The sequence below is a fragment of the Carettochelys insculpta genome, chromosome 10 (genome assembly GCF_033958435.1).
Source record: "Carettochelys insculpta isolate YL-2023 chromosome 10, ASM3395843v1, whole genome shotgun sequence".
Taxonomy (NCBI): Eukaryota; Metazoa; Chordata; order Testudines; family Carettochelyidae; genus Carettochelys; species Carettochelys insculpta.
Window position 1 is genome coordinate 4,931,645 of NC_134146.1, and position 18,334 is coordinate 4,949,978.

The window sequence follows — 18,334 nt, forward strand, 5'->3', positions numbered from 1 at the left end:
CATACATTACCACAACTGTAAAAACATATTTTTGATTTAGCACATGGTGCAAGGTGGAGGAACCTGCTGAACTGTGCTATGTTCGGATAAACACTCTCCCTCTGTGATTCCTCAATGTGGTCTTCCACACACAGTCAAAACACACCTATGCTGTGGTTGTGGGGGTCTTTAGTCAAAAAGGCACATTGCTCTATCCAGATCATTAAGCAATTCCACGCTACTTCTGTTAAGGGGCTTGAAAAAAAACTTTGCACCAACATTTTGTTAAGGCCCTGACCTAGAAGTCTCACCATTTGGAAGATCCCTATTGGTTCAAATGCTCTTTTAATTCTAAAATCTGACTCAATTAATCCTCCTCCCCACTGTCACTTTTCCACAAAATGTAGTTCTTCTCTTACTTAAATGACAGCTCAAACACGGAGCCTCCACTGTCATTGCAAATTGCAAGGGTCGGGTCATCTGTAAACTAAAACAGAGAATTATATCATCTTTTCTGATCTCAATATTAAATCTAAAAAAGTCAAAACAAAGGATTTAATCTCATTTCACGGATGCTTTTTTCTAAATTGTAGCAAGCATATTAATACAGCTAATGAAACACAAAAGTGTTATTCCTTGTGTTTATAACTTTATACAGGAAAAAAATGTCTAGTGATCTCTTTAATTATCTGTGTGAACGTAGTTATTTGCCATGAAATGCAAACATTTAACATTTATAGCATTAGAATTTATTATGGCATTTGCAGTGTTTTCATTAAAAAACAGTATAAAATCTACGGTACAATTAAACACCATGCTACTGTGTCAGTACTGCAATGGCACTGATTGTGAAGCAAACTCTTCCTAAATAGATTTAGAAATCAAAAGAAAGCCATTTTAATTATTTACTCAATCACTCATATAGAGCTTTAAACATATCCAAAGCAAGTAACCAAGATTTCCCACCACATATACATTTACTGCAGAAGTCAGACTTTCTGCATTACTAAACACAGATTTATTTAAACAGAAAAGAGTACAATTTCACAGGCCCAAATCAGTGGGCAAGATAAACAGTTGAGGGGGAAAAGAAAGAAATGTATTTGAATTGTTGTAGCTTCATCCTATGCTGTGTTATCACAAAGAAGTCTTGCTGAGAACTATATTTTCCTAAACTGTCTAGGTCACTCTGCTTGCACATAAAGTACATCATGTTATCCAGACATCTCACTATGATGGAAGGGTCCAGCTGAGCTTTGCCTTCACAGAGCAACACTCGTTAGAACAGGGGTTCTTAGCCTGTGGGGTGCGCCTCCAAAGGGGAGGTGCAGAGGGGATGCAGGGAAGGTGTGAGGTGCCTCCCAGAAAATTTATCGCAATTGCTTTCTCACCACTATAAAATTCTAGGGTTTAGAATTCTTTATAACTAATATTATGAATTAAAATTATTTAATTAATAAGCAATTAATGTGAATATAGGGGAACTTGGGGTGAGATCAGCTACTTAAGAGAATAACGTCTACTTTCACAGTTAGAGCTATTTGACCGTATTCCACCAAACTGCTTTAAACTGGTTTACGACACAAATTAACATCTTACTAACAGTGTTACATTTTGATTGGCTGATGCAACAGGTGGTGATTTTTTTCCCTCAAGGCTGACACTCAAAAATTAGGTCAGACACAATATTGCGCCTTTGTAGAATTACTGCAATCTTCACATGCATCCCACGCCTCCAGCTGTTCAAGGTCAGGCATACTACCTTCCCTTGTATTGCGCCGTATTGTCTTGTACTTTGCCCGCATTCACTGGTTCAGTTAGCAGTCTGTCTTTGGCATAGGTAGTTGTTTTTGTGTTTAACTCCACCACAGTCAATAGTTTAGTTTACATTTTTGTGTCCTCTCAAAAAGACAAGAAAATGTCAAAGAAAAGGAAATACAGTGAGGATTGTGTGAAATTTGGGTTCGTGTGCTGTCTTGACCGCAATGGCAGCGAAAAAAATGGAGTGCTTTTTATGTGCAAAAGTTCTCTGTAATAACAACATGAGGCCTGCCAAACTCCGAGAGCATTTCGCAAATGTGCACCCAGGAAACTCTGGAGACTCGCTGGAGTCGCTGAAGCAGAAGAAAGCTCCACTCCACTCAGGCATTTTACCCAAGCTGGGTTTTGGATCTACTCAGAAGCCACTCCTTGAGGCCTCCTACAAAGTGGCATATCTCGTTGCAAAGAACAAAAAGCCTCACACAATCGGTGAGGCTATGATCAAGCCTTGTGCCCTTCAAATGGTTGAAGTTGTTCTCGGAAAGCAACAGAGGGAACAGATTACTGAAATACCTCTGTCAAACTACGTCATCAGTTGTCAAATTTGGGATCTGTCATCTGATATTTTGGATCAACTCATGGAGGAACTCAAGAAAGCGACTCTGCCCTTTGGACTTCAATTGGATGAAAGTACCGATGAGGCTCACTGCAGTCAACTCTTGGCTTTTGTGAGAGACGCCACTGAAACGTGCTTCAAAGAAGAGTTTTTGTTATGTGAACCCCTGTTGGCTACCACAAAAGCTGCTGATGTGTACCAGCTAATCAATGAGTTTTTTTCAAAAAATGGACTGGACTGAAAGGCAAAATTGGGCTTCATACGCATTGATGGTGCACCTTCCATGTTGGGGAAGAAATCTGGTTTTGCAGTTTTGGTGCAGATGGAGGCCCCACGGGTGAAGGTCATCCACTGTTTTCTACGTCATCATGCATTGGCATAAAAAAACTCCTTTCTCCAAGACTGAAATCAGATATGGATACCGCTGTTCAAGCGGTGAACTTCATCTGGTCTTGAGCTTTGAACCACAGACTCTGCAAAATATTCTGCCAAGAAGTTGGAGCTGCTCATGAAGTACTGTTATATCACACAGAAGTGCACTGGCTTTCACATGGAAGTGTCTTCACATGTGTTGTAGAAGTTAGAACTGAGATAGCCACGTTTCTTTGAGAAAAAGGAAAAACTGTGTGAAGAGTTTGAAACCCAAGGTTTCATTGTGTCATTGGTCTATCTTGCAGATATATTCTCGCAATTGAATGACCTCAACATTTCACCTCAAGGGTCAGAAGTGACTGCTCTGGATGCAAATGAGAAGATTTCTGCCTTCCAGCAAAAAACTGGCTCTTTGGAAGAGATGTGTGGCAAAGAACAATTATGCAAATTTTCCTACTCTGGAAAACGTTCTTCTCTCTGGAGAGGGTTTGTTAGAGACAGTCCCAGACTGGATTCAAGGCAATATTTTGAGGCATCTGGAAAATCTCATGGACTCTTTTGATAATTACTTTGTTAAAGATGAACTGAAAAATGACAAGTGGATTCAAAATCCTTTCACCTTTAATTTGTACTCGATGGATGATGCTGACATGCAGAAGGACGACCTAATCTATTTGTAGAGCAAAGCTTTGCTGAAGCAAGGATTCTCTAATCAGAATCTTGATGAATTTTGGTGCTCTCAAATAGCTGCCTACCCAGTTTTGGCAAAGAAAGCTCTTTCAGCCTTGATCCCATTTGCTACAACCTATCCCTGCAAATCTGGATTTCCAATATTGGTCAGTGTGAAGACAAAGGCTAGAAATCGGTTGGATTCCAGGCATAACATGCACCTAGCATTGTCTAAGATGGTCCCTTGAATTTGTCCTTACTGACTGAAAGTAGCAACAGCCATCTCATTAAGGTGGTCCTGAAGAACTTTTTAGTTTATTTATTTTTATATTTTTTGTGTATGTGAGAAATTGGCTAGAAGTAAAATCCCTTTATCATCTTAATTATGTCTTGATTGGTTCATTGATTAATATGGGGAAGGATGGGAAGTGTAAGCGTTAAGTCACTTTCAGGGAAGGTCTGAGGGCAAAAAAGGTTAAGAACCCATGCTTTAGAAGACACTGGTTGTTCTAAAAGAAAGGACATCTCTACAGTGTCGCTCTCTTTAAAATTATTTCACTTCGCACAGGGTTGTGTTGTAATATGAAAAGATCCAAAGAGGAGAGTTAGCATAGCACAGATGACACTACTTTTGGCAAGAAACGGGGAAAATAAATCTTAACAGGAAAGTCAATCTGTGCGCCATCATTTTATTATGAACAATAGATGGGTTACAAATTAGCATAATCCCCCGGTGGCAAAGTCATAATAAATTTAAATATTTCAAATCGGAGAACATACTAAGCTGACCATAACTGTAAATCACAAAAGATAATGTCGCTTCAAATACCATATCTCAAAAAGTCAACAGGGTGTATAGCTCAGTAGTAGAGTTGCAAGTTCGACTCTTGAGGAGGCCATTTAGGGGTCTGAGGCAAACAGGGTTCTAGAGACTTTAAACTGAAAGCTCAGTTGTTTTCTTGTACCCTCATCCTTAATGTGATATTAACTTTCCTTTTCAGTAGTGATCAGTTAGGACAGAGCCCCACCAGCACTGACTTTCAGAAAAACTACTTAGGCTTCTTGTGAGCCCTTCCTATGCTTGGTTCTTGCACTTGTGCTGTCCTCCGGAGTGCACAAAGAAGTGAGGACACCTTGGTAACATACCTACCTTGCTTTGTTTGTTAATTATACCTTTAACCTTTTCAGATTTAATCAGCTAATTAGGCGTTCTGATAAGATTCTCTGCAGTTTCCCTCATTAACAACGTTGCAAAAAACAAACCAAAGACCTTTTATACTCTCATGAGGACACATCACTTCAGGAGAAAATTCTCACTCAGTCCCAGACCTCACACATCAATTTTGAGGCTACTAGACCTTTATTTGATGATCTGAATGGAACAGGGGCTAAATTCTAAGAGAAACGCAGCTACTACCTTAACAATGGAGTAGCTGACACTTTATAATTTCACCATTTCATCTAGGAAAAAACAAAGATAATTAAAGAGCATTTCATTGGCAGACTTCAAAATGCTTTAAAAGATAATCGCCTTTGTAAAACCGCTTTGAGAGCTATAGGCATCAAGACAGATAATTACCATCACTGAAACTGACGTCTACATAATAATATCGAATGCTTATTACCTTGATATGTAAAATTGCTGTTCCTGGGGGATGAGCATCTGTTATTGATCTTAAAAGCTTCCCACTGGCCAGATCCCACATGGTAATCTGCAAACAAAGTTAAATTTTCTTAAATACAAGCTTTTTTAAAGCATACAAACTGGAGCCAGGTGTTCTACGTGCCTTCCCTAAGCATCAATAACCTAACAAGTTTTCCACTTCCCAATAAATTTACAGCCTTCTGTTTTCATTTTAGGAAGGTGGTCAGATTACTTGTTGCCATTTTTGATTCAGTGCACACTTTATGTTGCTTGTCTGTGTACAGTCAGGAAAAATAAAACAATCCACAGATCTACAAACTCATCTATTCTTTACAGAAACTTCCAGAAAAGCCCACCTCTGTTCACCTTATATACACATCACCAAATTACAGTAAACATTCCTATATGACATTCTATCACCTGGAACTCTTAAATAACCATCATTTTAACCATAAGTAAACGTTAGTTACGTTTTCTGTAAGTACAGCTTAGTGAAAGTAAATACAAATACAGCATTTACAATGTACAATATTACTGATGTTGGTAAATAAAGTACTCTGCATATATGTGTTCCTTAATATCTAATCTTGTTTTTCCGTACTGTTATGCATTACTAGGTATGCCTCACTATTATCTGTAATATTTGAATATCCAGCAACTTGCCAGTCTCAGGGCTGCCAGATATGAAAGAGTTTACTCTAATGGACAATTATAATACATCTTTAAATACATACAATATACCATTTTTCAAATACTGCAACTGTTCATACCCGGTCTTCTATAATATTAGATACTTATGTGTAACATCTATTATTGACCAATGTTCTGGATAGGTCAAATCTGCTGACCAAAAGTCATTCTATCTTCTTCAGGCTCTTACATCAGACCCATTACCAGGATATCCAATCACTCTCCAGCACTGCACTGACATGATGGCATCTGACAAATGTTTTTAGTCCACCTAAGTGAAACTACATATGAATTTAAATGTTAGTTGCTCTATCTGTGCTCTATGTACCTTATTGTGAAGGTAAAATTAAAGAAGTGTGATGAGGTATAAATCCTGTGGGACTGGGCCACAGTCGTCGGTTAGCCACAGGTAATTAAAGACTACTTTGTAAAATGTGCACACAAGAGGGAAGAACTCAGGTTGAGCGAACCTCAATAAAACTTCCATGTATCACACAACTTCTGAGTGCTTTACCATATGATCTTAACATAAATTTTATTGCTATTTTTGAGCAATACCATGTCTGGCAACTGTTTGGCTAGAGGATGAATAGAGCATTGGCTTTTCCACACTTAAATCAAGAATTCTCCTCAGATTTTGTCTCCCTGACTTATTGAAACCTTCATGCATTGAGTGCACAAAGTTTTCAGCAGCACAAAACAAAAGGGGCAGCCTGTGGAATCCCACTCACATGTTAGAACATCAAGGATGAAGCAGTGTTCCAGCGTGCATGTGCCATAAGCTTACCTCCTTTGATCGTACATAATGTTTAAAAAACCACATAAAAGTAAACACATGCAAAGTGTGATTTTCATGGATTTACAACAGCCTAATCAAAAATTAACCTTCTAGTAGTGATCAGATGGAAAAGATTTCTGTACGAAAGATCAAAAAGTTATGAGGTCTGAGCAACTGAAATCTAAAATGGGAACTGTAACTACCTAGACTGACAGGGATATGTATAACGTTGATATAGAACATAAATCAACATATTTAAAAGTTCTATGACATCTGGAAAGCTAAAATTCTGAACAAAGCTTTCATGTACTTTTATACTTCAATTCTATACAATAAAACTTTTTTGCAAGTAAGAATTTAAAAACAATACTAAAAATGTAGGTGACCTGTGTGCTGAAACCAAAGACATAAAAGACTTTGTTCCATCTTATTAACATCAGTTTTGCCCAAGCATTGTAGATCAGAAAGATGAGAGGGGCATGACTGGGTGAAAAAGAAAGTGATTAAGCATCTTCTTAGTTTGGAAGACACTCCTGTCTCCGATATTTACTTAATAAAATTGATCTGAAAAGCAGGCATCTCAGCCACTGCTAATCAAAATGTGTACAGGACCAACATTCGAGGAATATACTTATTTTACAACATCCACATTTAATATCCACACCCTGCTTCCTACTTTCTGCTATCTCTCCCAGCCCAAGAAGAGAACAACAATGAAATGAAGAAAATAAGATAACAGAGTAAGGACACTATTAGAGAGGCAGAGTCCTTTTGTAAGCATGAAAAATGGGGACAGTATCTGGTAGAAAAAAAAAGCAAAAAGGAGGAATGAAAGGAAACTAAGAAAAAAGGCCATGTTGAGATTATGGAAAAGGTTGCAGAGATTCTTGATCTTAAGTTTCATAATAGAACACTTTACCACTTTGAGGCAAGACGAGTAAGGTAATATCTTCATTGGACCAACTTCTCTTGGTAAGAGATGAACTTTCTCTCACCTCTCTCACCAACAGATGTTGGTCTAATAAAAGATATTACTTCACACACCTTATGCGTCTAGTATCTCAAGAACAACATAGTTACAACCACATTTTAGCTCCTGGGAATTCTCATTTTATAACTCTGCATAATATTTGTCCCAAGATTCCTTTCTGTAGAACTAGAGATTAATCCAAATCACAATATTAAGGCTGCATCTACACTACAAGATAAATTCAAATTTAATTCAGTTAGCTCGATTTTACTATGTGACTGTCTTCGCTGTAAAGACCATTAGCTCAATTTTGGGTGCACTAATCTCAAGATTACAAATTGCAGTTACTTGACAGGTACAGCATCAAGCTCGAATTCAGAAGCTCAATTAAAGGCAAATGAGGAAGCGCCACATCAGAAAAGCAAATTTATTAGCCTCCAGAGGTGTCCCCTACGTAACCCATATTGCCCCCCTCAGTACTCTGCTCTGGCCGCTGCTCTCCAATAACAGGAAGACCATGAATTTCCAAGTGGGAGCAGTGAGCTCATGTTACTATGAGAGCCTGATAAATGGCTTCTTTCTTCCTACGCTATTAGCACTGTGAGCACATCTACCCATTCAAATAGCCCCTGCAGGGAGTTTGCGGCTCTGTCTGTACACCTGCTATATTTTTCTGCACTGCCTGGTGCCAGCCCAGACCCCACCATACCACGTGTCAACAATGCTGTGTTTTGGGTCATGCTTGCATAACACACTGAGAAACTTCTCAGTGGTTTGCATTTGTGCATGAACCCCCTTTCCCTCCCCCACAAGCACCACACAGTCTGGGTCTTTCCTACGCTCAGCCACATCACATGGGTAGCCCCCAACCCAGCTCAATAAAAGGATGTGCCTGACGTTCAGTGCTGACCATGCCACCAGTCACGTGTTTAGGGCTCCAAGGGCCGGAAAGATACTGAGGGCTTTGCTGCTGCCATGGGTAAGTCTCCCCCGGCGACTAAGATACTGGGGCTTTACTGCCGTCATGGGGAAGGACTGCCTCAACTCACCCTAGAACTACTGAACCCCCGTTTCACCCATACCGAGCCTCGCTGCCACCAGGGAAAAGGCTTCCCTTTGGCAGCTAAAGCGCTTGCTGCTGCCTCAGGGAAGGACCACCTCAACTGGTCCTTCACTGTACCACTGCCCCTCTTGGCCCATTCCGGGACTTGCTAACACCAAGAAAAAGTCTGCCCCGGCAGCTAAGAGGCTTGCTGCTGCCGCTGGGGAAAGACCACTTCAACTGGCCCCCCTCACCCATACCAGGGCTTGCTGCTGCCAGAGGAAAACACAAAAATTCTTTTTTCCTGCACTTTTCTATCCTCTTCCTTCTCACTTTAAAAAACAGTCCAGGCCTCTGCATTCATTTCAGGGATCACATGCATGCAATGATGGGAAGCGGGACAAGTGGATGGGCAGCTGAGAATACAGTCAATGCACCCGTGTTGGCAATGTAATTTTGGGGGAATCCAAAAATTCTTTCTTGCAATTTTGAGGGTCTCTGAATTATTTCCAGGGATCAACATATTTTCAGGGATCGGGAGAGGAATGAGGATAACGCAATGGGGGAAGATGACATCAAGACCAGCAAGCATACCAGAATGGTAAAGGGAATCAGGGAACAGTAGGATAGCTTCCCAAAATGCACCACTGCAACAGTCGATGTTAGCCAATTTGTGTGCAGCAGCAATGACTTGACTTTGCAGGGAGCACAGTGGAAGAGAGGATGATCAAAATCAAACTTATACATTCCAGAATTAGAAAATCGATAAATTTGATTTTCTCATAGTGTAGATGCAGCTTGAATCAGAATCTGCTTTCCCAAAACATGAGACACTTTAGACCTACTGCTTCATTAAAATGATTATATCATATCTCTGAGCAGCCCCAAACTTTGGGAAAGTGTCAGATGTGAGCTACTCACATAAATCCTAGCTCTCAAAATAATTCAGGATTAAGTGTTGAATACAGTTCCTAGGTAAGTCCCAACCAAGCAGAAAAAAGCTTAAACCAATATCATCTAGCTGCCTGGGAACAGAAGCATACACCACTAAGAGACTGCTGTCCTTCAAACAACCACCATTCCCTACCCCTCTTACTCCCTAACATACTACCTCTCAAAGTAAGTCTATACTAAGGAAATAAGTTGATTTTAGATACGTAAATCTACCTACGGCATTTGCATAGCTAGAATCGACGTGTCAGAACTGACTTATTTTCCTAGTGAAGACCTAGCCTCTACAGGCTTGTGTCCATGCCCCTTCCTCCAAACAATAGCATGAAGTACAGGGGTCAAAGGCCGAGCACAGAGATCAATTTTGCTGTGTCTTCACCAGATGCACAAAATCAGACTCCAGAAGATCGACTGCCAGCACATCGATCTTCCAGTAAGTATAGACAAGCCCTGAGACTATTTACTATGCAAGTTACTCCTACCAGATTATAATCGATTACCTGTCCTTTTGCAAAGCCACACAGTAGTCTTGAACAATCACTGTTGATACTGAGAGCCGAGATAGCCCCATACTGGGCCCCAACAGCAGTGCTGCCCAGACAGAGCCGAAGAGCCTGGTTTGGATCTAAACAAGAAGAAAATGTGATAATATAAAAGATATAGTTATTCAAATTAAGAGCTCAGTCCCGCAAACAGTTATGCACATGCTTCATTTTGAGTATGAGTACTGCTTACATGCTTAAGAAGTTTAGTACACATATAGCAATTCAAGAGCAGGGTTCAGACAGAAAACTGAAGGAAAAAAACCTTGGCATTTCCTTGACAAAGTAGATTACTTTAAGAGTACAGTTTTTGGGGTTGTGAGGCAGGTTGTTTTTGGTGGGTTTCTTTTTATTATTTTATTTTAAACTACATCAGAAGAAAAACATTTTTGATTTTGTTTAAATGCAGGCACATATTTGATATCACTGTAAGTGACTTTCATGGCTGCTGTTGAAGATTGCTTTTAAAATCTGTTTTGACTTTGTGCTAACAGATTGGAAGAAGTGAGCAATGGCAACACAGACTCTCTCTTACATGACAGGAGAATTCTAAGTGGAGAGATCAGAAAACTGTCTTCCCCAGAAATTTCCATAAACTAACAAAGAAGTTACGCTTACTGTTTTAGATTTGGATTTATTATCTGAAAACATTAACCACTTGTTAACACTGAAGTGCAATTCTGCCTGGAGTTGAATACTGAAGTTCTTCCTCAGAGCTCAAAACACGATCAGCTCCTTCCTACTTTAATTTTATTTATAACCTGCCAGTTGGGAGGAAAATTGCAGGCTTTATTTATTTATTTTAACTCAAACAGCAGAGGTCCCAGATTCTCTGAAGGATCTTTCTGAATCGCTTGTCTTTTTAGTTGCTCCAGAATTACAGGTCACATTTCTGGTGACATGGCCCTGGAAAGACAAATTCTGAAAACAGAAGCCTCTGTATCAGGGCTGCACTCTGCATCCAATGAGCTCCAAGGAAATTTTCCAGGCAAAAAGCTTTCTAGATGTCTTTAGCTTTAGCCTGGGCTCTCTCTCCTTTTGTGTGCAGTTCCAGAAGAACTTGAAATCTCACACTTGGCAATGATACATTCCTCAGTCAGACAGTAAAAACACATCACGGGTATCAGAGGAATGACCCCTCATCCCACCCCATAGGAAAGACGTGGCTCAAATCCTGAAGGCCTGGGCTCTACCAAGAGCTACAGCCTTTAAAATAAGCAGTCAACAAGCTAAATGAAAAAGTAACAAGTACAATAAGTTTTTGAAAATACAGACTAACTCAGCTACCCCTATGATACTAATAACTGTTAACTGCAAGCAAATGCACGAAGTTAACCCCAAGCAATAAGTTTACTACAGATGGACACTCTGCTGTTCTGCTCACTGCCCATGGGGCTGAAAGGAACTGAGTAGTGACTGGTAATGCTGTACACTTTATGCCTTCTGGTGAGGAGCTCAAGTTGTATGTCCAACATCTTTATTAACAACCTGGATGAGGGACTAGACTGCACCCTCAGCAAGTTTGCAGATGACACCACGCTAGGGGGAGAGATAGATACGTTGGAGGGGAGAGAGAGGATCCAGAGTGACATGGATAAATTGGAGGATTGGGCCAAAAAAAAAATCTAACGTGGTTCAACAAGGAGGAGCGTAGAGTCCTGCACCTGGGGCAGAAGAAGCCCAAGCACTGGTATAGGCTGGGGACTGACCGGCTAAGCAGCAGTATAGCAGAAAGGGACCTAGGGGTTATGGTGAATGAAGAGAGTTACCTGTTCTGTAGCTGGTGTTCTTCGAGATGTGTTGCTCATGTTCATTCCAATTTGGGTGCGTGCCGAGGGCATACCCAGTTGCTGGAAGCTTTTTGCCCTAGCCAGTAGCCCTAGGGTTGGTGCGGCGTCCCCTGGAGTGGCGCCCATATATGCACCGCCCACCCTGCCCCGCCGCTCAGTTCCTTCTTGCCAGCTCCTCCAACAGAGGGGAAGGTGGGAGGGTTTTGGAATGGACATGAGCAACACGTCTTGAAGAACACCAGTTACAGAACAGGTAACTGTCTTTTCTTCTTCGAGTGATTGCTCACGTGCATTTCAATTTGGGTGAATGCAAGCCAATGCCTAGGAGGCGGGATCAGAGCCCTGAAAGGAGTGCAGGACAGCTCTGCCCACTGCAGTGTCTTCTTGTGTGTGCTGCGAAACTATGTAATGCACTGCGAACATATGAATGGAGGACCAAGTGGCCGCCCTGCAGATGTCCTGGATAGGGACCTTGGCCAAGAATGCCGCAGAAGATGCCTGTGCCCTAGTGGAGTGAGCCCTGATCAGCAGAGGGGGAAACCCCTGCCAATTTGTAACACTCACTGATACAGGCCCCTATCCAGGAGGGGATCCGCTGAGAGGAGACTGGGTGCCCCTTCATCCTGTCTGTCGCTGCAACAAACAACTGCTGCAACTTCCGGAAGGGTTGGGTCCTGTCCATATAGAAGGCCAGTGCCATCCAGACATCCAAGGTGTGTATACTCTGCTCCCTAGGCATGGAGCTTTGGGTAAAACACCAGTAAGGTGATGTCTTGGTTAATTCGTTCAGGTTTCACAGGTCCAAGATTGGCCGTAGCCCCGCTTTCACTTTCAGAATTAGGAAACAGAGGGAATAAAATCCCTGTCCCAGGAATTCCTGGGGAACTTACTCTATATCCCTCTTTTGGAGGAGGGCTCCTACCTCCTGTCTGAGATCTCGTGAGAGGGGTCCCTGAAGAGGGACGGGGAAGGGAGGTAAGAAGAAAATTGGATGGCTTATCTCTTTTCTACCATGCGGAGGACCCACTGGTCTGAAGAAATGCTGCACCATGCATGGTAGAATGGGGATAGACAGAATGAGAATAAGCACTGAGCTGGAACTGTGGGGGTAGCCGGTGTGTCGCTCCCGATCGTCCCATCAAAATTGGTGTTTAGACCCCGTTGGGGGTTTAGGGTGGCCCTGGTCTGTCGACCTTGACACCTCCTATTATGACGGTCCCTTCTCCTGTTCCCATCCCTTTGCTGTTGTGGGAACTGTCTGAACTGGGGCCTCAGGGTAAAATGCCTTCTCTGGGTTTCCGGTGTGTATAGACCCAGTGAGCGTAGAGTGGTTCGTGAGTCCTTCATGCTATGAAGTCTCTTGTCAGTTTTTTCTGAGAATAGGGAGGGGCCCTCAAAAGGGAAGTCCTGAATGGACTGTTGCACCTCCTGTGAGAGTCCTGAGACCTGAAGCCATGCCCCCCTTCTCATGGTATAACCCAGGTCATGACCCTGATGGCCACATCGGCTGCATCTAGGGCGGCCTGCAACGCTGCTCTAGATACGAGTCTCTGCTCCGCTACCAGAGCCGTAAATTCCGACTTGGTGTCTGGTGGAAGCAGTTCAGCAAAAACAGTCCATGGAGCTGGCCGCATTGTACGCATACCTGCTAACCATGGCCGCTGGTTAGAGATTCTCAACTGTAAGCCACCTGTAGAGTAAGCTTTCCTACCGTACAGGTCTAGTCTTTATTTTTAGGGAGTGCCCCTGAACCCCCTACCTCTCCCTATTGTTCCCAGCATCCACGACAAGGGAGTCAGGGGGAGGATGGGTGAACAGATGTTTGCTTCCCTGGGCTGGGACAAAATACCAGCGTTCATTTTTCCTAGCCATGGGCAAGGCTGAGGCCAGGGTTTGCCACACTGTCTTCACTGTGTTGGCAATTGTCTTTATAATGGGCAGTGCCACCCTGGACAGTTCAGATGTTGAAAGGATGTTTGTAACAGGGTCTATTTCGTCCCTGGCCTCTTCTGCCTGCACCTGCAAACTCTGGTCCACCCTTCTCAACAGTTGCTGGTACGCCACCCCCTTCTCCAGTACCAGGCATGCAGAGGATCCAGCTAACGCCTCATCTGGGGAGGACAAAGATGAGGGCATCGCCCTCCAAGCCCACCGGCACGGGGGGTTCTGGCACTTCCATTTGAGTCCCCGTCACTGTAGTCTGTGGTGCCATGCTCAGTGACTGGGGTGAAGGGCACCCTAGTGGTCTCTGGTGGTAGTAGTAGTAGTAGTAGTAGGTGGCATCCTTCAGTCTGCATAGACTATGGATTGCGCCCTTTAAAGTTTCAATTGAGGACTTCATTTACAGCGTCTATTGTGACTATAAAGACCCACATGAGAGTGACAGTCCTTGCTGCATCTCTTGCAGATGTAGTGGGTGTCTGGCAAGCCCTTATTGTGCTTTCTGTGCGCTCACTTCTCCTCTGCTAGCTGTCTGATCTTCAACTCGCCCTTCTGAAGGCCCTTGTGTAACCCCTGCCTCCATCTGCTGCGGTTGTCTGCTAGTTCTTCCCAACCGTCCAGCTCGATGTCTACCTCTCTGAGGTCTCTCTTGCAGACATCTTTGTAGCGCAACTGGGGGCATCCGGGAGGTCTTTTGCCAGAGGCTAGCTCACCATAAAGGATGTCTTTTGGAATCCTTCCATCATTCATCCTGTGGACATGGCCAAGCCAGCGGAGTCGACGCTGCATGAAGTGGGTGTGCATGGTTGGGATTCCAGCTTGCCCGAGGACGGCGGCGTTGGTCACTCTGTCCTTCCATGATATTCCAAGGATGCGCCTGAGGCGGCGCAAGTGGAAGACGTTCAGCCTCTTTTCCTGGCGGGCATACAGGGTCCAAAGTCTCGCTGCCATAAAAGGAGGCTGCTGAGGATGCAGGCTCTGTACACTTGCATTTTGGTGTGAGTGTACAGTTTGTTGTTATTCCACACTCTCTTGCTGAGTCTGGACAGAGTTGTGGCCACTTTTTCAATCCTCCTACTTAGCTCAGTGTCCAACGACAGGGTGTCAGTGATGGTGGACCTGAGGTAAACGAACTTGTGGAAGACTTCTAACGTATAGTTGTCAATGCTGATTGATGGGGATTCTGCAACATCCTGACCGAGTACGTCTGTCTTCTTTAGGCTGATGGTAAGCCCAAAGTCCTTGCACGCTTTGGAGAACTGATCCAGCAGTTTTTGAAGCTGGTCTTCTGTGTGAGACACTACAGCAGCATCCTCTGCGAACAGCATATCTCTGATGAGGACTTCTCGCACCTTAGACTTAGCTTTCAGCCTTGCAAGGTTAAACAGTTTCCCATCAGATCTTGTGTGCAGCAAGATGCCCTCTGTTGAAGATCCAAAGGCATGCTTCAGGAGGAGTGTGAAGAAGATCCCGAACAATGTCAGAGCAAGCACGCATCCTTGTTTGACGCTGCTCCTGATTCTGAAAGCATCCGATAATGCGCCGTCATATTGGATGGTTCCTCTCATGTCTTTGTGGAATGACTGGATCATCTTGAGTAACCGTGGAGGACAACCTATCTTGTGGAGCAGTTTGAACAGACCATCCCTGCTGACCAAGTCAAAAGCCTTGGTCAAGTCGATGAAGGCTATGTAGAGTGGCTTTCTCTGCTCCCTGCACTTCTCCTGCAGCTGCCTTAGAGAGAAGACCATGTCAACGGTAGACCTCTCTGTGCGGAATCCGCACTGCGATTCGGGGTACACCCTCTCAGCAATCTTCTGGAATCTGCCAAGGATGACGCGAGCAAACAGTTTACCAGTGATGCTTAGGAGGGAGATTCCACGGTAGTTGTTGCAGTCGCTTCTGTCTCCTTTGTTCTTATACTACGTTACAATGTTAGCATCGCGCATATCCTGTGGAACCTCACCCTCTTCCAGCACAGGCACAGTAGCTCATGTAGGGGTTCCAGGAGTGTGTCCGTGGCACATTTGATTACCTCTAGTGGTATGCCATCCTGACCAGGGGCCTTTCCTGCTGCAATGCTGTCGATGGCTCTCTTCAGTTCATCCACAGTTGGTTCTTGATCCAGTTCGTCCATTACTGGTAGGAGCTCAATGGCATCGAGGGCTGCGTCAACCACAACATTCTCGCATGAGTACAGCTCGGAACAGTGCTCAACCCAGCGCTCCATCTGTTTGGCTTTGTCAGCAATGACTTCACCAGATTTGGATTTCAGAGTTGCCATCTTGTTCTGGGTGGGTCCTAATGCCTTCCTCATACCCTCGTACATTCCTCTGAGATTACCAAAGTCGGCACAGGTCTGGATGCTGCTGCATAGCTGGAGCCAGTGGTTGTTGGCACAGCGCCTGGCTGTCTGCTGTACTGTTCTTCTGGCCTCTCTAAGCGCTTGCTGGGTACTCTGGCTCGGAGAGCGTTTGTACTCCAGGAGTGCAGCACGCTTTTTTTCAATGACTGGAATCATCTCATCAGAGATGTCTATGGCCATACCACCCTGAACAAGCCCGATCTCGTCTGATCTCGGAAGCTAAGCAGGGTCGGGCCTGGTTAGTACTTGTCGGTCTCTGGTAGGATGCCATGAGAATGGGGCCACTCTGCACCTGGGACGACACCGGTTCCGTCGGTGCCGGTGCCCATTGCACCACAGTTCCCAGTGCCTGCAGGGGTGGTGCCCACACTTGGGTCACCTCCAAATGCACCGATGCTGATGTCTGCGCCATTGTCAGTGCTGGTGCTGTCATCGGTGCCAGTGCTGACAACTCTGCTTGCTCTCTCAGCAGGGCTACCAGAGCAGCGGTCAGTGCCAATCTCAGCACCTGAGGGGTGTCAGGCGCCCTGAACGGGAGTCCTGCATCCCACCCCTGTGCCTCATGGATTGCCCACAGGGTCCAGAGGAGCCACTGTGGTGCCCCTTGGTGTGGGGGGGGCTTTGCCACTCTCCTTCTGAGGGGCGTTGGGAGTAGTGTCAGTGCCCACTGCATCAGGATGACCTCGTACTCCCACTCCGAGCCAAGCTGGAGTAAAACAAGTCCGACCCCAATGCAGACCCTGATGCCAACAACCAAGGTGGTGCTGAGGGTCCCGTAGCACCCGCCAGTTCCTGAGCACTCTGCACTGTCTGCACAGCACCGAGGGAGGCAACTGTTTGTTGGGGTCTCACCGGCGTCAGGAACCATGCCAGGGTCCCTAGAGCGTGACTGGGCGCCTGGAGCAGGGGCAATGAAGGCTCCCAGTGAGGCATCTGTAGCGGCACTGTAATTTGCAGACCTTGCGCAGCGCTAAAGGCCTCCAACATCGAGGGCAGCCTGGAGGAGTGCAGGCTCCTGCCTCACGCTGGAGTCGACACCCACACTTCATGACCCCAGGTCACAGTGCAATCTGGCAGACTCCCCCGAAGCCTGTCTTCGCCTTTTCCTCCCCTGGGATCGACCCCGGTCCTGTCTTCTGTTTTTACAAGGCACTGGGGACTGGCTGTTATGGTGCCGGGAGGCACTAGGCGCCGAGTCCTGCTCTCAGTGCTGGGAACTTTCTGACGGCACCAACAGTCCCGGAGCGCTCTGCACCGATGATGCGGCACTCTGAGTTCCCGCCTGATTCCATTAGAAGAACTTTCAGCCATTGAGCTCTATCTTTTAGAGTCCTGGGCTTGAAGGCCTTGCAAATAGAGCAGCACTCCCAGAGGTGAGTCTCGCTGAGGCAACTCAAACACGCTCTATGCAGGTCGCTTTTGGGCATACGTTTAGCACTTTTTGAACAGTTTTTAAACCCCCGAGAGCCAGGCATCCCCTGGCGCCGAGGTGGTTAAAGACCTACTTAGGCCCACTAGGTGCTAAGAGGAACTATTTACCTATGAAGATAACTATTTACAACTAATTAAAACAAAGGCTACCAGAGAACTCTCAACAAGGGAGCTCCCGCAACCAACAGCGCGGCAAGAAGGAACGGAGCTGGGGGCAGGTTGGGCGGTGCATATATGGGCGGCCATACAGGCACCACACCAACCCTAGGGCTACCAGTTAGGGCAAAAAGCTTCCGGCAACTGGGCATGTGCTCGGCACACACCCAAATTGGAATGGACATGAGCAATCACCTGAAGAAAGGCAGGCTGGATATGAGTAAACAGTGCACTCACAGCTAAGAAGGCTAATGGCATATTAGAGTGCCTTAGGAAGTGCATTTCAAGCCAATCTAGAGAAGTGGTTGTTCCCCTCTGTTTGGCACTGGTGAGGCCACATCTGGAAAACTGTGTCCAGTTTTGGGCCCCCCAGCATAAAAAGGATGTGGATGTGCTGGAGCAGGTTCAGCACAGGGCAACAAAAATGATTAGGGGGCTGGAGCACAAGACCTATGAGGAGAAGCTGAGTGATCTGGTCTTGTTTACTTTACAGAAGAGAGGACTTAAGGGTGATTTATAGCAGCCTTCAACTTCCTGAAGGGGAGCTCTAAAGGGAATGGTGAAAAACTGTTCTCAGTGGTGACAGACAGCAGAACAAAGAGCAATGGTCTGAAGTTGAAGAGGGAGAGGTGTAGG

At 44.7% G+C, this 18,334-nt stretch overlaps 1 protein-coding gene across 4 annotated transcripts in view; it reads right to left on the reverse strand.

Moving 5' to 3' along the window:
• Positions 1-18,334, reverse strand: part of VPS8 (VPS8 subunit of CORVET complex) — a 158,479-nt gene that overhangs the window by 113,113 nt on the left and 27,032 nt on the right. For all 4 annotated transcript variants that reach the window (XM_075004218.1, XM_075004217.1, XM_075004220.1 and 1 more), the window contains 3 exons: positions 9,974-10,098; positions 5,023-5,109; positions 399-466 (listed from right to left, as the gene is read on the reverse strand). In XM_075004218.1, coding sequence (XP_074860319.1) covers positions 399-466; positions 5,023-5,109; positions 9,974-10,098 — 280 coding nt within the window. The remainder of the gene's footprint in view (positions 1-398; positions 467-5,022; positions 5,110-9,973; positions 10,099-18,334) is intronic.